The sequence below is a fragment of the Panthera onca genome, chromosome B1 (genome assembly GCF_046562875.1).
Source record: "Panthera onca isolate mPanOnc1 chromosome B1, mPanOnc1 haplotype 2, whole genome shotgun sequence".
Taxonomy (NCBI): domain Eukaryota; kingdom Metazoa; phylum Chordata; class Mammalia; order Carnivora; family Felidae; genus Panthera; species Panthera onca.
Window position 1 is genome coordinate 108,260,164 of NC_138342.1, and position 20,193 is coordinate 108,280,356.

Here is a 20,193-nt window from a genome sequence, read left to right on the forward strand (position 1 = left end):
GACGCGGGGCTTGAACCCACACACTGTGAGATCATGACCTGAGCGCAAGTTGGACACTCAACCGACTGAGCCACCCAGGCGTACCGTAAATAATCTAAATCCATTTTTATTTTTACATTTTAAAAAGCCCACCTTATTTGATAAAGTTTAGGATTGGGTTTCCCCTAAAGTCCATTGTGATAATGAGTGAATCTTAAAACCTATGTATGTGATTAGTGACTGCTATACTTGTCCCACTTATCCCTAAGAATCTTTCCTGGTCGCCATTAACTTCTCACCTGTAGGGACCTTAACATTTTATGGCAAAGTTGAAAATTTCCAGCTAGGTATTTGAGATAATATATGTTCTGTATCAGAAAGAAAAATTCTTTTTTAAAAAAATTGGATATATTTAACATGTTATACTTTCAGAAATTTTGACATGCTTACACAAAACCATCATCAATCACTATCAGTATAATAAATATTTATCACTCCCCAGAATTCCCTTGTGCCTTCCTTAAAAGAACAATTGTTTACAGATAAGGCGTGCAACATGATGCTTTGGCACACATACACATAGTGAAATGATAATGATTACTGCAGTTGAGCTAATTAACATACCCATCTCATGTAGTTTTTTTTTGTTTTGTATTTGGTTTTTTGGTGGCAGGAACACCTGAGATGTACTTTATTAACAGATTTCCAATATATAATAACAGTATTACTAACTTTAGACACCATGGGCTGTACATTAGATTTCTAGAATTTATCTATATAACTGAAACTTTGTACTCTTTGGCCAGTATCTCCCCATTTCCTCCACCTCCTAGGTCATAACCACCACTCTACTCTCTGCTTCTGTGAATTCAACTTTTGTAGATTCCACATGTAAGTGAGATCATGTATATTTTTCAGAAAGAAAAGGTCTTTTTTAAGGGATTTCTTCAAACATTTCATCATTTACTCTATCCCTTGAGATCCTATTATATATTGATAACTTTTTTAAGTTACTTGTCATCACCTAAATGTGAATGTATTCTTAATACTATTAACTTTCACTATGAAAGTTCAAGAGTCTAATGTTACCAGAAAAAAAGAACCAGATTATGAACTCTTCAGTGAATTTAGTAATTAGATTTTTTTATAGGGATTTAGAACTTTTTTGAGAGAAAAATAATGGAGTTTAGTATTTCGTTTTCCAGCCATTTAGTAATGGCAAATAATAGTTTACCATTGGCCAGGCACTGTTACAGGCACTTAATGTGTATTAACTCATTTAATCCTCAGAACTACTCTGTGAGGGTAGGATTTTTTTAAAAATTTTTTTTAATGTTTGTTTATTTTGACAGAGACAGTGTGTGAGCAGTGGAGGGGCAGAGAGAGAGGGAGACACAGAATCTGAAGCAGGCTCCAGGCTCTGAGCTTTCAGCGCAAAGCCCTATGTGGGGCTCGGACTCATGAATATCATGAGATTATGACCTGAGCCAAAGTTGAACACTTAACCAACTGAGCCACCCAAGCACCCACAGGATAGGATATTTTTAACTCTAGTTGTACAGGTGAAGAAACTGAGACACAGAGATGTTAACTTGCCCCAAATCAACAGAGCTGATAAGTGGTAGAGCCAGAAATCAAACCCAGATAGTTCATTCCCAAGCCTCTGCTTATAATTTTTCCATTACACTGCCACTTGAAAGTATGCATCAAAGTGGTATCAGTTTTAAAAATACATCTTAAATTCAAATCCATCCCTATTAACTATACTTGATAACATTTTCACATCAGAAATTAGTGTCAGAAGAGAGCATTATGAACTTCTCAGCCATTATTTACTTTATAGTTGATGCAGTAGACCCATTGTGAACTGCACCAGGGGAAGTATTTTCTGCTTTATGCACTACTATATCCCTAAGTGGCTAGAAAAGTATCTAGTACGTAAGTGCTCCATGAGTATTAAATGAAGCCTGTGTTATAATTTAGATTTTTGTCAGAAGGATAATACAAAAATCAGGATAAACAAGTTTATTGAAATTCAAGTTCTTTTCCTGTTGTTAATAGGAGTTAAATGAAATTTCTAACTTCATAAAGCAATAAAATTGGAGGAGACAATTTACTTAAAATTGGAAGAGCCCCAAGTCATTTTATACATGAGTATACTTAATTAGCTTCTTAGAAATCTATCTGTAGACACAAATCAAAGACCTTCTTAGTTTGATAGAACTAGGTAAATCTTTTTAATGTTTACTTACTTTGAGACACAGAATAAGAGACACAGAGCAAGACACAGAGCAAGCATGGGAGGGGCAGCAAGAGAGGGAGAAAGAGAATTCCAAGCAGGCTCCGAGGTGTCAGTGCAGAGCTTGAACGAAGGAACCATGGAGATCATAAGCCAAAATCAAGAGTCAGATGCTTAACCGACTGAGCCACCCAGGAACCCCTAGAACTATGTAAATCTTAACTATAAATTTGAGTTTCAGTTTATGTTTTAATAGTAATATAGTTAATGTTTTTTGTTGATTTTAAAAGAAACGTATGTTCCTTGTAAATCTCCTGCAGTATAGTTACCCCCTCCTTTTGAGATCATAGCCATTGTAAACCTTTGGGTATTGTATTTTTCTGAGTAGCCTATACCTACACAAAAATCATGCTACACATGTCCTTTTTTCTAATGTAGTATAGATACTGTTCCATGACAATTCATATCTGCCTGATTCTAACAGCCACGTAGGATTCCGTTATATGGATTTACCGTGATGTAGTTAATCAATCTCATTTTAATAGTCTTGGGTTTTCAGCCTTTCATTGTTAAAGATGAACCAACATATTTTTTTTTCATAGAGCCAACCAACACAAGAAGGATTTATTGAACATATTTGGAAACACTGCATTATTCCATCTTATTAATTGCTTTAAATTTGTGTTCATACTTTAGGTCAACACTTGATAGTATAGAAATTGCCAAACTTTAAAAAAAAGAAAGAAAGAAAACTAGTATTTTTTTCTTGTTTATTTAAACTAGTATTTTTTTCTTATTAGAACACCATTCTTTGCCTTAAGCTGTAAATTTTATTACATTTATTTTACATTTTTAATTGATGAAATGTTTAAAATCTGTTACATCAAACTAATATATTAGTGTTTTAAAATACCAGATTCCTAGCTTTTTCACTGATGCTGAGAGAAGATCTGTGATGGCTGCAGCCCAGGTTGCAGGTTTAAATTGTTTAAGGTTGATGAATGAAACTACAGCAGGTGAGCACTTTGGAATTTAAAATCACTGTCAGAAAAATACCGTTCTAGTTTTTTCTAATTAATATAAAACATTTCTCTTTCTTTTAACTCTATTATGTACTAGTTCCTGTAACCTTTTGTTTAGGAGTACAGTATTTTGGCAGAAGTTAAACATGTCTTCTGTTCGCAATAAGAATCATCTATGTTACAGAGTTATGGGTAGAAAAGAAATAAAAATCAAGTGATGAAAAGTTAATTTACCTTGAAATTAATATTTATATTCTTCTGTGTGTTAAAGTGCAACATCAAAGTGACTTATATCTTGTTTTCCATGTGATTGCTATCTTGACATTAACCTAATTGCTTTGTTCTTACACAGTGGCACTAGCATATGGAATTTATAAACAGGATCTTCCCCCATTAGATGAGAAACCAAGAAATGTAATATTTATTGATATGGGACATTCTGCCTACCAGGTCTCGGTTTGTGCTTTTAACAAAGGAAAACTTAAAGTAAGTAAATAAATGATTTGCTATGTATTAAGTTTAATGGTTAAGAGCATGTAAGACTATATAGAGAACCTTAGTGCGTGAGTTTAAATCCTGGCTCTGCCACTTAAAAATTGTGACCTTGAGCAAGTTACTAACCTCCTTAAATCTCAGCCTCTACACTTAAGGGGATAGTACCAGTAATTTCCTCAGAATTTTTGAGGACAAATGAGTTAATATATATAAAATGCTTAGAATGCCGTAGAGTATATCCTGTAATATGTATTGGCTATTTTTATTGTCAAGGTGTTAAGCAACTATCAGGGAGCATTAAGTACACCCTATCCATAAATACATTTAGGAAACACTTTCTAAAATGATTCTCTTTGTTTTTGTAAACCTTCCTATCCAAGAGTTTTAATCATAAGTTTCTGTAGTGTGCCATTGTTCTAGTGCTTACCATTTTATAGTTTGTATTTATTTATTTTTTAAATGTTTAATTTTTGAGAGAGTGTGCATGCACACGAGTGGGGAAGGGGGAGAGAGAGAGAGAGAGAGGGAGAGAGAGAGAGAGAGAGAGGGGGAGGATCCTAAGCGGGCTCTGCACTGACAGCAGAGAGCCCTATGCGGGCTTGAACTCACAAACTGTGAGATCATAACCTGAGCCGAAGTCAGACGCTTAACCAACTGAGCTACCCAGACACCCTTCTATTTGATTCTATATTCATTTTTATGTTGATTATCTTATCCATACTTATGTTCTCGTTCTCTCTCTCTCTCCATTTATTCACATGTATAGAATTTACTTAGAAGATGAACTGCTTTGGATTATCCAACACCTTTTAGAGCCTTTTATCTCATAGTTTATAGTAATATCCTTGTAAAAACTTGAGAAAACTCAAGGGAAATGACTCATAATGAATTAGTAAATTAGTTTAATCTTTGGTATTTAGTCTTGAATTTTAACTGAAGAACATTTGCTTTCCTTTTTGGTATATACCATAGAGTAGCCATATTGTGGCCCTTCTGTCCAGGAGGATGCACATTGGCACAAGTCACATACCCAACACAGTTTTGGATTTAATTCGGGGTAGTTCTGGACCTAGCGAGAAGTCTTTCCATGGATTCTCCATGCTAGTCTGTGGGATGACCTCTCAATGAGATTATACTTAAAACCTTCTGTAGGGTTTACTGTTGTTCTACCACATATTCTTGTGAGAAGAACCTGATGAACCACATCAGCAGTGGAGTTCTATTTTTTTTACTGGTGACTAGCATGAGTAGTCATTTTTGCCCTCTATCCTCAGGAAAGCGACTAGATGTCTTGCTCCTGTGTTTTCAGTAGTTATAATGTTGAAGTTCTGTGACTTGTCTGCTCCTCTTCCATCCATCTGCTATATTATTATATCAAATTCTTGTCTTTCCTCTTTTTTTCTATTTTATTTTTTTGGTCTTTCATGTATTTTTTTGTTCTATATTTTTATTAAAAAAATTGCTTTTTGTTTTTGTTTTTTTTTAATAGTAGGCAGAAAGCCTAATTCCTGACCTGTAAATTGACCAATTGTAGTATTTTAGATTTAATCTTTTTTTTTTTTTTTTAAGATTTATTTTTAAGTAATCTCTACACTCAGTGTGGGGCTCAAACTCACAACCCTCGGATAGGAGCCAGGCACCCCTAGATTGAATCTTTGGATTGGCTTTTCTTGGCTGTTTTGTTATGGTTACATGCGTAGGACTCTTTCCTTGCTCTCTTAAACTTGGTTTTTGGCCTACCTGTTGAGTGCATTGTAGAACCAACAGATGTGAGATAATGAAATTTTAATTGTAATAACTCCCATTATTTCAGAAATAGAATTATAATTATGATATATGGATTTACAACCCAAAGCAGATAATTCAGAGTGGGTGAGTATGTTGGCTAAATATAAGTGATAATTAGTATAAGTGATAGGAAGTTTTGACAGCTGTGATTTTTGACAAGTGCTTTGATTTTATTTAAATTTTAAAAGGTGTTTTCTTTTTGTTTTTTGTCTTTTTATGAAAGCATTTATATTTCTGAAAATTCAGTTCTGGTGTTTTGATTAAATAGGTCTTGGCTACCACTTTTGATCCATATTTGGGTGGCAGGAACTTTGATGAGGCTTTAGTAGACTACTTCTGTGAGGAGTTCAAGACCAAATATAAGATAAATGTGAAAGAAAATTCTCGGGCCTTATTGCGCTTATATCAGGAATGTGAAAAACTGAAGAAGCTAATGAGTGCAAATGCATCAGATCTTCCACTGAACATTGAGTGTTTCATGAATGACCTTGATGTTTCTAGTAAAATGAACAGGTACCATGTATGTTTTCAATTTAAATAAAGTGTTGGCTACTTTTATGTTTAGATCATGTCTGATTTTTTTTTCATTCTGTAATTTTAGAAGATATACTTGATTTTTGTATCCCAAAATGATGAATTTTATTTCATTTTCCCCCAGGGCTCAGTTTGAACAATTATGTGCTTCCCTCTTCACCAGGGTTGAGCCACCATTAAAAGCAGTAATGGAACAAGCTAGTAAGTGTAAATTACTAGATTAACCATCAAAATTGTATTATGGCGTTAACTCACTTTAATGGGGTAAGAAATGGTGAAAGCAATTAAAACTTCATTTGTTTTTTGAAGATTTGTATTTCTCATTTTACAGAGGAAAACGGCAATATGAATCTGGGCTTATGAAAGCAACTCCTGGCTCATGTTCTAGTTTGCATCATAAGTCTAATACTAGTTATATTTGGAGGTGTTTACATGTAAGCATATAGTGAAGTCTAAGATGAAAATAAAATGTAGAAAGAGGACATGATTGCTTTTTGTTAAGGTTTTTTGGTGATCAGTACCTTCTGTGGGTATTTGTGAGGTAGAAGTTATAAAATTGAAGAGCCCATGAGGTACTTGTCTGTTCTTAATGTCATCTGTCATCTGGACCAAGTGCAGTGGCTGACACATGGATATTATTACTTATTAAGCTTTGCCTTTTTCCAAAATTTGTTTTTATCTTCTTTCCATTTAGTCTTGTTTTGAGCAAATAAGATATCTACTTAAAAAAAAAAAAGTACTTTCCAAGGGCTTTGGTCATATTTTTATAAAGACTATCTTATTCTCAATTAAAAACATTTTGTTTTTCAGACTTGCAACGTGAGGACATAAGTAGTATAGAAATTGTAGGGGGAGCAACACGAATTCCTGCAGTGAAAGAACAAATCACTAAGTTCTTTCTGAAAGACATAAGTACCACGTTAAATGCTGATGAAGCTGTTGCCAGAGGATGTGCATTACAGGTATGATTATTAATCCTTTTTTAGAATGTATATTTTGCCAGAAATGTGATGACAGGCCTAAGGGGACCTTTTATATTATCTGTTCCAACCATTTGTCAGGCTAAAAATATATTGAAATTATTTCTGATAAATAAGTCTTGTGTCTTTCCAATTTATGTTTTTAAACTGTCCTAGGACAGTATGTCTGTACTGTAGTGCAAGAACATTTACTTTATGAATTCTTGTAATTATTCCCATTTAAAATTCTTTTTTGAGATTTAAAAATATTTTATATTTTTGTAAGGTCATAAAAAGTACTCTGACACTTGTAAATTTCAACTAGCTGTTACCAAAAGACAATTTTAAAAACATAATTTTATTACAAGGACTTTATTAAGCATTTCAATCAGGGTAGCCTGCGGTATGTTTTGTGTTTGTTGATTTAAATATGGTATACATCTTATTTTCAGTGTGCGATTCTCTCACCAGCATTCAAAGTGCGTGAATTTTCTATAACAGACCTTGTTCCCTATTCAATCACATTAAGATGGAAGACCTCTTTTGAAGATGGAACTGGGTAAGTTACTTTTAAAGCCTTGGTTAGAGCTTGTTGTAAATAACCAGTTGAACCTAATTTTCTCAACTAGAGTAATTTACACTTCTAATACTCTCAAATACTTTTAAGTAAAATGTTAGAAGAAAGGAACTATATAAAATATATAATCTATAAACCATGATGATATATTTTTAATTAGTATTTTATTATAAAGTAAATCGTTCTTACATTCAAATAAAAATCACAAGGTGGAAATATAAAAATTTAAAAACCTGCATCTGCCATACCCCAACTGCTACTTAGCACATTTTACAGAGGTAACTATTGTCAACAGCTAGGTTTCTATCTTTCCAGTCATTTTCTTTGTCAAAAATAAAAGCATGTACTTTGTTAATATATACATGATCATCTGTGTGTTTCCAGTGCACCTTGTTTTTTTAAAATATGTTATATATTACTTTTCCATGTCAACAGTGACTATTTTCTCAGCACTCGTGTGTGCCGTAATTTAACCAATACACTCTGGGGTCTTATTTTTTTCTGTTCCAGGCAGTGCTAATAAGAACATTCTCATACACATCTCCTTGTTTAGTTGTGTTTGGTATATCTGTAAGGTAACCGTATAAGACTAAAATTGACCCAAAGGATATGAACATTACTATAACTAGTACTGCAACGTTATTCATTAAAAGGATTATACTAATTTATATTCCTTTTAGCATTGCTGTGATTATCTGTTACAGCTTATTTTCTCCTGTGCTTTTAAACATAAGATTCTGAAAGTGAAAATAAGTACTTTGGTATTAGATTTGCATTTCTGACTATGAGCCACAATCTTTTCATGCTTTTATTGACACTTATGTTTCATTTTCCATGAACTGGCCAGGATTTAAATAGCTTGCTTCCCTACTAAAATAAAAATTTATGTTTCAAATAATATATTTGACTGCTTTTCAGACATAATTTGTATAATAAAATAAACCTGTTTTTAGTTGCTTTTAACTTTTTAGTTTTAAGTTGCTTTTAAACTTTTGTCCTGTGCTCTATATATTCATACCCCAAGAAGATAAAATTTTACGCAGATTCTAAAAATAGATTGATCTGAATGTTTTGCAGAGCATTTAAATGGCATGTATTAATGTCAATTTTGAGGCAAGAAATGCTGTTATTTAAAGTTAGTTTCATGGGCGCCTGACTGGCTCAGTCGGAAGACCATGCGACTCTGGATCTTGGGGTTGTGAGTTTGAACCCCACATTGAGTGTAGAGATTACTTAAATAAGTACTTAATTTCAGTTAAAGATACAGTGATCCAGAAAAAAATTATGTAAGAAACCTATGGAGGAGTTAAATTGAAAAGTAAATCTATCCTAGTGATTACAATAAGAAAGTAGGGGCGCCTGGGTGGCTCAGTCCCTTAAGCATCTGACTTCGGCTCAGGTCATGATCTCATGGTTCATGGGTTAGAGCCCCACATCAGGCTCTGTGCTGACAGTTCAGAGCCTGGAGCCTGCTTCAGATTCTGTGTCTCCTTCTCCTCCCCTGCTCATATTCTGTCTCTCAAAAAAAAAAAAAAAAAAAACTTAAAAAAAAATTTTTTTTTTAAGAAGTAAAAGATAATGTAGGTCCTTAAAAACTAGGATAGAGGGAAAGGTCCATGAATGTGGGATTTTCAAACCTCATAATTAGGGTTGACAATATAGTATTATAGAGTGAGTTTCTGGGCCACTAAAAACAAATAGTTATAAGCTATTTGTTACATTATTTAAGGAATAGGAGTTATGTAGGTTTTAAAACCTCCTCTAACAGAGAGGAAGGTTTTCTTTTTTTATTGTTTATTTTTATTTATTATTTATTAAATAAATAATATATTTATTATTTTTTAATTAAATTTTTTATTTTTTTTAAATTGTTTTTAATGTTTTTATTTATTTTTGAGACAGCATGAGCAGGGAAGGGGCAGAAAGGGAGGGAGACACAGAATCCGAAGCAGGCTCCAGGCTCTGAGCTGTCAGCACAGAGCCCGACGCGGGGCTCGAACTCACGAACTGTGAGATCATGACCTGAGCCAAAGTCAATCGCTTAACTGACTGAGCCACCCAGGCGCCCCAAATTTTTTATTATTTAGTAATAAATGACATTATTATATCATTTGTAAAAATTGGAATATGGATTGTATGTTAAAGTATCAGTATAAATTTATAAAGTTGACAGCTGTACTGTAATTATTTTAGAGCATATCCCTATTAGGAAGTACACACTGAAGTATTTAAGGATAAAGAGCCATAATGTATGTTAACACCCTCCGTTGATTCAGAAAAAAAATACACACGTACGGAGTGTGTTGATGAAACAAATGGAATAAAATGCTGACAGTAGTAAATCTAGGTAAAAGATATACAGGTGCCCCTTGTTCCTTGTCCTGTTTTTCGTTTTGGTTTGTTTGTTTTTTCCCTAGCTCCCTTAAAAAAAACAAAGAAAAAAACCAAAAAAAAACCTTTATTTGGAAATAATTTCAAACTTATATACCGGAGCAAAAATAAAAAGTGTTATATGTAACAAGTATTTTGGAAACTAATAAATAGCATTTGGTCCTCATATGGGAGCAAAAAACTAGCCCTTGTGTATTGGCCTCAAAATATACCTAATCTCAGTTATTTTTTCTTTGCTTGATAAGATAGAATTGTCTGTCTTACTATGACAGACGTTCTAAAAACTTGGAGCCATAGACCTACCAAAATGCATATTCATAGCCAAACCAGTAATTCTTTTTCTTTATATTTGTGCAGAGAGGTCTTCACGGTTGCTGCTATTGAATTAGGAATGACATGGATTCTGTAATTAGATTCAGATGCAACTTTCTATTTGTTTTTAAATGTTTTCTCACTCCATTTTAGGGAATGTGAAGTATTTTGTAAGAACCATCCTGCTCCATTCTCAAAAGTCATTACTTTCCACAAGAAGGAACCATTTGAACTAGAAGCATTTTATACTAATTTACATGAAGTGCCTTATCCTGATCCAAGAATTGGTAAGAGAACTCAAGAAAAAAATTTCATAAACTTTTGCTTTTTATAAATATATTAATATTTGAATCAAGGAAGTAAATAAATTGATATTTCAGCCAAGCACTGGATTTTTAGAGAAAGATATTCATACTTTTTCTAAACATGAACTTTTAGTGCTCACAGTATTTCTGGAATAACAGCAAGTTTTGAGTATTTTTTAATTCGTTTTTACTTCTGTATTTAAAATGCTCTGTAATCTGCCTGAAAGGTTTGGGTGAGGGCTATTTTTTATGGAAAGACTCCATAGTAAGTTGAAATTGTGTTGCCAGACTGACTGTATATGACTCTAAATTTATGCTCCCTGGCAACAACTAGAACGAGTATCATTGGAGCAATATTAAGTGAGAATCAGGGACTGTAATATCCATTTTAGTTGGGTAATCTTTTTTAGAGATAAAAAACAAGTTATGATTTTTATAACATTTACAAGAGAAGGAATCATTTGTAATTTTTTAAATTTTTTGTATGTACTGCTTTATTGATAGGCTAGAAAGGGAACAATGTGAATATTTCAAATATGTTATTGAAAGCAGTAAAAATAAATTATTGAAGGTGGAATTAATTTGCTACGGCTTCTGTAACAAAATACCACAAACTGAGTGGCTTAAACAGTAGAATTTATTGTTTACAGTTCTAGAAGCTTCAAGTATGAAATCAAAGTGTTGACAGGGTTCCTTCTGAGGGCTGTGAGGGAAGGATCTGTTCCAGGCTTCTCTCCTTGGTTTGTGGATGGCTGGCCATCTTCATGTTCACATGACATTCTCCCTGTATGTGTATCTGTCTGCAAATAAGGATACCAGTCATTGGATTCAAGTCCACCCTGATGACCTCACTTTAACTTGATTCCCTCTGTTTAGACACTGTTTTTCAAATAAGGTCACCTTCTGAGGTACTTGAGAGTAGGACTCATTAATTCATATTAATGTGGGAGTGGGAGTGTCCATTCAACCTATAATAAAGGTCAACCAAATTTTTTAGTTCTCAGTTTTTCTGCCTAGTATTCTCTTTCTACTATGGATATCATTATGTATTAAGATTTTTCAAAATAAAACATTTCTTAAAGTGAAAAGTTAATATGATCTCTGTAGGTATTAGTATCTGAGTAACTTAGCAATTTTGCTATAGGGCAAATAAAAATTGCTTTATTTATAAATTACCAAGATGATTATAGTGTTACAAAGCTTGTAACAAAAGTATAATTCCATTTGGTTTTCAAACTCAAGTTGAATTGTTATTTTGGTTTTAGAATAGCAGTATTATAAAATACTTAAAAATTACATTGCCTTGAGTCAGATTGTCCTTGGTTGAAATTCCTACTTACCTTTGTCCTTGCATTAAAGATTTTGGGCAGGCTGCTTAACCTTTTCTGAAACTTAGTATTAAGTTTATTAAGCTGTAAAAAAAAAAAAAAAAAAAAAAGTGATCTAGGATCAGTGCCTTTCTCACAGTAATTAATCTGGATGTGATGATAATTTTGTGATTATTTGCCAGCATCAAAACGATAATAGTCAAATTATTGAATGAATGAATTGAATAAGTTAATCAGAGGCCCATGTGCTGATAAAAGCTCTTTTTTCCTGAAGGGAGCTTCACTATTCAGAATGTCTTTCCGCAGTCTGATGGTGATAGTTCCAAAGTGAAGGTTAAAGTTCGTGTTAACATCCATGGAATCTTCAGTGTGGCCAGTGCATCAGTAATTGAGAAGCAAAATGTAGACGGGGATCACAGTGATGCTCCTATGGAGACAGAAACTTCATTTAAGAATGAAAGCAAAGATGATGTGGTATGTAGAAATCCTATTGCAAGATTCCGCTAATATTATATATAGTTTCAAGGGGTGCCTGGTCAGCTCAATCATCCGACTCTTTGTTTCAGCTCAAGTCATGATCTCACAATTTTGTGAGTTTGAGCCCTGCATTGGACTCTGTGCTGACAACTCTCGCTCTCCTTCTCTCTTTGCCCCTCCTCCACTCACACTCTGTCTGTCTCAAAATAAACTTTAAAAAATTAAAAATTAGGGGCGCCTGCGTAGCTCAGTCAGTTGAGCATCTGACTTCAGCTCGGGTCATGATCTCACGGTTTGTGGGTCCAAATCCCACGTTGGGCTCTGTGTTGACAGCTTGAAGACGAGCATGCTTCACATTCTGTGTCTTCCTCTCTCTCTCTGCCCTTCCCTTGCTCACACTCTCTCTCAAAAATAATAAACTTTAAAAAAATGAAAAACTAAATATTATATATAGTTTCTTAGTCATAACTTATACTTAATGATCAAAAATAATCTGAGGTTTTGTTCTAAAGTTCTGTTGTAGGGATCAGTGTAAACTTTTTTTTAAATAAAAGCATAAAAGAATAATTTTAAATGCTCTACACTTTTCACATTTTAAACTCTTTAGAGGTTTTGCATCTTTTTAATAGCCTTATGTTAAACACATATGTGTGTTTGGAGTCCTCTTTCCTAAATTCTTCTTTATTTCCATTAAAAACACGTATTATGGTTAGCTTTTTAGCTTACAGATAAAACCAATTCAGATGAATTTTGAACTATATGTGTACCTATTTTTAGATTGATAAAGCACATGGCTAATAAAGAATTTTTCTGGGCTTGGGGGTATCTGGCAGTTGAACAGAAGAGTGTACTGTACATTCAGTAACATTAATACAGATTTTTGACAATTTATGAAAGAGTTATGTGACCCTGGCACTATATTCACTCTTGGTGTACTATAGATGCAGGAATTTTAAGTGAACATGATTATATTCCATTACATAGAGATTTTATCTTTTTATATGTATACTATTATAAGTTATTTTTAATGGCATATGTTTTTTCCAACCATAATTGGAGATCTGCCCTAGATTTTTTGTGTATTTGTGCATATTAAGAATGGATTTTGTTTTTTGTCAGATTTCAAGACCATTTTTCCCTTTTGTAGAGTTCATCTTTTTGTCTGTTTTTATTAATACTCTAAAATCCTGCACATTGATCAGAATTCTCCTTAATGTACTTCATTTAAGGATCATAGCATTTTCTTTCTTCTTCCCATGTATTATTTTGCTATTACATCCTTCCTTGAATTGAGGAAAAGAAATGCCCTGATCTGTTAATGAAAATACAGTCAATTTTTCATAAATTAAGAATAATAGGTGAAAAGTTAGTTTTATTTTTTTTGAAAAGTTAGCTTTCTTAATTGTAGTTCACAATAATTTAAGTCAGACATGTAAATTTTTAATCTGTTAAGATTTATTTTTACTAATATTGAGAGCACTCTGTATGCCTCTAGGATGAATTCTTCATAACCATTTCTGTTTTCTTCACCTCTGCTGAGACCTTTAGTTTTCTCTATATCGCGATTCTGGGGTACTAAAAACAATAATACGGCACCCATTTTTTCTGCTTCCCCTATTTTGTCTATGAGCTTGAGGTTCAGTTAATCTGTCCTTGGGAATAATTTGGATGTGGACTTAAAGGACTCAGTTGTGAATAAAAGGTATGAAATAATGACATCTGCTTTAGCTACTCAGAGACTTACTTGCTTATCAAGAGTGTTCTGCCTTATTGGAACATTTCCAAGTAGTTGATGTTCCCATATAAGGGATTTCTTCTAGATAAGTGAGATGTTCCTAAATACTCCTCCTACAATATATATAATCAAGGATAAAGGAAGGTTAACATTATGGATCCTATCCTTGGTGTTATTGGCAAGCACATTCCACATATATTGTCTCCTTTTAAATCCCTAGCACAGCTGATATAATAGGTGTTGAATAAATTAGTTTATTTCCAAATCATTGCTAACAAGGGGTGACGTTGAGTATCCTGTGTAGAAAACATCCCATGTACTGTATTTCTTAGTGGTTTTCTCTAGGATTTTTTTAATTCTGTATCCAGAAGTTTAAAACCATAAGGTTTACTTACACTCCACTATAAAGTCATTTTTCCTTTCCTCCCAAAAAATGTGAATCAACTCAGAGTACACTTTGGAAACTAATTGTTTCAGTTTTAGAGGAGAAAATAAGAGGGTTTTTACTCTACCTCAGCTGCTGACACTGCTGACTCTGATACAAAGAAACCCAGTGAGCAGCAGCAGCAGGAGTCTTTTTTTTTTTTTTGTACATGAGTCAATTTATGAAATTATGGGCCTCATTTTTTTTCATTAAAAATTAACATAGCTTTGATTTTCCTAAAAAATAATAACAGAGTGCTGACTTTTCTTCAATATAAAGATGTCTCAGAAAATTAAATTGATACTTCTTGATGTATACTAATTAATACATGGTCATATTAAGAAGTTATCACAGCCTAGGCTTTATCACAAAACCAAAGATCAGAAAGACTGTGCTATTCATCGTACTTCTATACCTTGATTTTACTATTCCTCAACTGTTGGCCATTTGAGTGGTTCATCTTTTTATTTTTTCAAAATATCTAATTACTTCTATGCACCAGGCGCTGTTTTAGGCACTAAGGATACAGTGGTTAAGCAAAGAAGAAAAGGTCCCCCCATCCGTTACCTACATTCTAGTGGGAAAAGACAGGCTAGAAGCAACAAGATACTATATAGAGGAAATTAATGGAAGGGGGGTGCATAGTGGAAATTAACTATGTGATAGTGATGAGGTAAACCACCTGTGAGGAAGGAACAGGTAAGCCAGCCTGAAGGATGAAAAAGCAGTTTGAAGATAGGTAGTTGTCTGGGCAGAGTGAATAACAGGTATAAAGCCCCTGAGGCTGGAAGCTCTTTTTTGTATTCTTTGTTGTAACAAATGTAAGGGTAGCTGATAGATCACTAAGATATAGGAGTGGAGAAGGTGGAGAGAGCAGCAAGAAAAAACATTTAAGAAAGGTAGATCAAGGGGAAAATCAGGTTAAAGCCTTTATAGTTCATGAAAATGATTCTGGATTTTATTCTTAAGTGCTTTTCATTCAGCAGATAACTAGAAGCACTAAAATGTGTGTTTGGATATAGCACTGAACAAAAAAACGATCTCAACCCTCTTGAAATTTAAAATCTATAAGAGAAGCCAGAGTCTAGAGGCACTTCCTTTATTTAATTTCCCCACTATGGATAATATTCCTATGAACATTCTTAAATCATTTTAAAAGGTTAACAGATTACTCTCAAATTAATTGTGAGAGGCACGGTTTTCTACTCTTTAATATATCTGAAGTTGGGGTAGGTCTTGCAAATGGTTATTGTTTAACCATTGCTATTGCCGATGGCAGTCATCATGACATAGTTCTCATCACCTGTACGTGTGTGAACTTGGTTGCTCTTCCCAGTGGCATGACTAGGCAATTGCATCCCCTTGACATTTCTGTCAACAAATTGTTAAAAGACCATTCAAGGAAGGAATTCTCCTGTTGTTGTCTGAAAACAATCTGCTGACTACTTTTGGTAAGATAAAACACCATGATGAAACTTGCAGAATAGGTATCAGCGGCTTATAAGAAAATACTACAGACCATACCTAGACCAAACTTTTTAACGAAAGCTGGGTCACTAATGCCTTTGATGGCACAGAGGACAATATTGTGTAGACAAATACATTGAGAACTGAATTTATTTGAAAGAGTTGGGTTCTGAATGTGAAGTTCTAGAAACACCTTAACCACTTTATATTGTTTATCTTTCAATATATTCACAATAGAAGAGTTCTTCAAATAAGTATAAAGTAAAAATGCTAAGTGATCAAGCATTTTGGCCACTTAATTGGTAGCATTTTTTTCTTATTAAATAGAGTTAACAATGTATTTGTGTCTTACTGCATTACTCCAACTGACCACTATCACTTTTTTCACCTCTTTTCAATCAGTGGAGGGAAGTTGTACAGTTGGAAGGTGCCAAGGGGTGAAGTGGGGGTGTAATACCAGAAATAATTGGCCTTTTTTTTTTTTTTTTAATAATTGACCTTTTAACTACAAAGAATGCTGGTATAAATTATCTCCCAATTTATTTTTCTCTTTGGCACAAATAAGCATTTATTCATGATCACCTTTGGGGTATTTTGTATTTGCTTAACTCAGATATATTAGAAGACTTAAATTATACTGATTCCTGAATTCCAAGCTTTCTTCTTTTTAGGAGGATGGTCATAAGTAAGGTTAAAAAAGACCAGAAAAATCCATTCCTTCTGATTATTTACCAAGTAGAGTCTATTTTGACAGTCATCTTGGTTGAGAATTTGTCTTCTAGACGTTAAAAAATCTTTGAAGTTTTTTAATTCGGAGACCTCTACTTTGACAGTTTCTTTTTTTTTTTAATTTTTTTTTTTTCAACGTTTATTTATTTTTGGGACAGAGAGAGACAGAGCATGAACGGGGGAGGGACAGAGAGAGAGGGAGACACAGAATCTGAAACAGGCTCCAGGCTCCGAGCCATCAGCCCAGAGCCCGATGCGGGGCTCGAACTCACGGACCGTGAGATCGTGACCTGGCTGAAGTCGGACGCTTAACCGACTGCGCCACCCAGGCGCCCCCCTACTTTGACAGTTTCAATGTATTGAGTATTTTACTACATTTAAAAATATAATTGAATTTATGTAATACACGTATTTTATATCTTTATTTTCTCACATTTGTAAATATTTTTCATATAAACATGTTTCATGTCACGTTTAATGTTCTTTTTTGTAAGCTTACGTTTGTGACTTTTGGTTGGTGAATTTTAACTTGAGAAGTTTTCCATTTATTTTGTAGTTATTTGCCTATAGGTGAATGCAACTATTCATTCACATAGCATCAAATAGGTCATTTTATTTTATTGACCTGTTAATCTGTTTATTTGTATTCTCATTTGAAAAACAACCTTCTACTTTACTATGTTCACACTTTTCAAAGCAGGTTTGTACTCTAAGATGCTGTTTATTAATAATAAGGAAGACACTACCAATATTACAAATTATTTTCTTTCCAGGATAAAATGCAAGTTGACCAAGAAGAAGGAGGGCATCAAAAATGTCATGCTGAACACACCCCAGAAGAGGAAATTGATCATACAGGAACCAAAACAAAGGTGTGTTTTATTGTTTTTATGGGGGTGTCTTTTTGAGATTGCTATTTCGAGTTAATGTATTCACTTTATAATGCATGCTTTTAATACACTTGATATTTTAAACCTTAGTACTGTGGAAAAGTATAGAAGGACACAACCAGAGTAAATACAATTCAATGAGTTATAGAGAATTTTTAAAAGAATGAACCTTAACAATAAAAGTAAAATTATCTCTCTGGTAGGAAAAAAGATGTGTTTTTCAGTAATTTTTTTGTGTTACTAAAAGCCATATAATCCCAGAAAAATAAGAAATGGAATAAGCTAAATGAAGAAAACTTAAATTGGCAGAACCTTGCATCTCAAAATTAACCACTCTAAGCATTTTGCTACATATCATAAAATATTTTGCTTTGTGCAAAAATATTTTTGAAAGTAAAAATTTAAAGGGTAACTTTTTTGAGAGTCATAATTTTACAAGACAGTCATTGCTGATAAAAGGGAGACCATGACCCAGTCGCACAGATGAATGTGCTTTAAATATCATCTTCAACAGATTTTTCTAAACTAAGAATTTAATCTGTGTTGGTTAATTGTATAAATTTTTTTCCAGAGGTTATAAAGATTCCATTTTAATTCCTGGGCTCTCAAGCAATATACAAACTGAAACCCATTTTTCTAGATTTTTTTATTTTACTTGATTTTTTAAAATATTTATTGTCAAGTTAACTAACATACAGTGTATACAGTGTGCTCTGTGCTTCAGGAGTAGATTCCCATGATTCATCACTTACATACAACACCCAGTGCTCATCCCAACAAGTGCCCTCCTCAATGCGCATCACCCAATTTACCCACCCCCCAACCACCTTCAACCCTCAGTTTGTTCTCTGTATTTAAGAGTCTCTTATGGTTTGCCTCCCTCTCTGAAACTATTTTTTTCCCCTTCCCTTCCCCCATGCTCTTCTTTTAAGTTTCTGAGATCCCACATGAGTGAAAACATATGATTTACTTGATTTTTTTTTTGCTTTAATTGCTTAATAGCTTGAGATATAGTTTACATACCATACAATCCATCCATTCAAGTGTACAAGTAAGTGGTTTTCAATATACTCACAGTTTTACAACTGTTATCACAATCATTTTCTCAGCATTTTCATCACCTAGGAACTGCCCAGCAGTTTTCCAGAATGGTTCAACATGTTACAGTCATGTCAGCAATATATGAGGGTTCCAATTTCTCCACATCCTCACCAACTCTTGTTTTCTTTTTGTTGTTTTTTCATTACAGTCATCCCTAGTAGGTATGAAGTGGCATCTCATAATTTTAATTTGCATTTCCATCCCAGTATTTTTTATGTAGAAAGATTTAGTGTACACAGTATAAAATACTATCTGTATTAAAGTAGTCTTTAGTAGAAGGGTAATAGTTTTGTTTGGTTTTACATTTCTGTTTTATGTGAAATCACTTTTTAAATCTATTTTTAAGCTAGTTTTAGAAATTTATACTTCTTACTTTTTTTTTTTTTTTTTGCAGTCAGCTTCCTCAGACAAACAAGACCGATTAAACCAGACCATTAAAAAAGGAAAAGTCAAGAGTATTGATCTGCCTATTCAGAGTAGCCTGTGTAGACAATTGGGCCAAGATCTTCTCAACAGCTACATTGAAAATGAGGTATATAAATCTGAGTTGATGTTGAAATAAGTGGTAGTATATTCTAAAATCTTTGTAGAGGTCAGTGATTATTTCCACTCCCCCCCCCCCCCACCCGCCCCAGTTTGGGGGAACTAATCCATAATTCTTTTTTTTTTTTTTTTTTAATGTTTATTTTTGTAGGAGAGAGACAGAACGTGAGTGGTAGAGGGGCAGAGAGAGAGGGAGACACAGAATCCGCAGCAGGCTCAAGGCTCAGAGCTATCAGCACAGAGCCTGACATGGGGCTCGAACTCAATTTGTGACATCATGACCTAAGTGAAGTCAGTTGCCCAACTGTCTGAGCTACCCAGGCCCTCCTAGAACTAGTTCATAACTCATAAAGAATTATTAAATCGTTGAACTACTTTATTTTGGACAAAATATTGAGCTGTATATTATGTGATGTACAGTGTAGCTTTCATCATAGTTATGTGAAAAATGTGTTGTCTTCACTATAAACAGTACTAATGACTCTTACCTGCTTTTACTGTGTAACAGTAACACCCAGCAGACATCATATGGGAAGTATTCGCAGCCCCCCTCTTCTAATGTATTGTTCTTAAAAGTCAAGGCTCTATTCAAAATGTTTTCTGACTTCCATTTAATACTTTTTAAGATCTGTTGTCATTCTTGAAATTTTCTTTACATGTCTGTGTGTTTAATTTTTATAGTCTTTTGAGGAATAGGGTTTTGTTTCTTGACTAGCAATTGTATAAGAAGTAATTTTATCTTTAAAACTTTTATTTAAGTACTAGTCCCTAATTTCTATAGGCTTGGCTGGCGTTAAAGAAGGTGAGTTTTCTTTGAAGTGCCTCATATTCTCCCATTTGCTGCACATTATTCTAGGAATTTCTTTGAGATATTTTGACTTTACAGTGCTTGCTCTTT

At 33.7% G+C, this 20,193-nt stretch overlaps 1 protein-coding gene and 1 long non-coding RNA gene across 4 annotated transcripts in view; one reads left to right on the forward strand and one right to left on the reverse strand.

The window, feature by feature from the left end:
* The window catches only part of HSPA4L (heat shock protein family A (Hsp70) member 4 like), a 51,422-nt gene that overhangs the window by 18,117 nt on the left and 13,112 nt on the right, over positions 1-20,193 (forward strand). For both annotated transcript variants that reach the window (XM_078445759.2, XM_078445760.2), the window contains exons 6-15: positions 3,135-3,234; positions 3,593-3,726; positions 5,792-6,036; positions 6,182-6,258; positions 6,868-7,019; positions 7,469-7,575; positions 10,450-10,583; positions 12,204-12,403; positions 17,535-17,633; positions 19,147-19,284. In XM_078445759.2, coding sequence (XP_078301885.1) covers positions 3,135-3,234; positions 3,593-3,726; positions 5,792-6,036; positions 6,182-6,258; positions 6,868-7,019; positions 7,469-7,575; positions 10,450-10,583; positions 12,204-12,403; positions 17,535-17,633; positions 19,147-19,284 — 1,386 coding nt within the window. The remainder of the gene's footprint in view (positions 1-3,134; positions 3,235-3,592; positions 3,727-5,791; positions 6,037-6,181; positions 6,259-6,867; positions 7,020-7,468; positions 7,576-10,449; positions 10,584-12,203; positions 12,404-17,534; positions 17,634-19,146; positions 19,285-20,193) is intronic.
* The window catches only part of LOC144616140 (uncharacterized), a 69,701-nt gene continuing 60,728 nt past the window's right edge, over positions 11,221-20,193 (reverse strand). The window contains exons 2-4 of one of the 2 annotated variants that reach the window (XR_013555154.1): positions 14,151-14,254; positions 11,942-12,356; positions 11,221-11,401 (exon numbers count right to left, since the gene is read on the reverse strand). This is a non-coding gene — a long non-coding RNA (uncharacterized LOC144616140). The remainder of the gene's footprint in view (positions 11,402-11,941; positions 12,357-14,150; positions 14,255-20,193) is intronic. The other variant, XR_013555153.2, reaches the window with a different exon arrangement.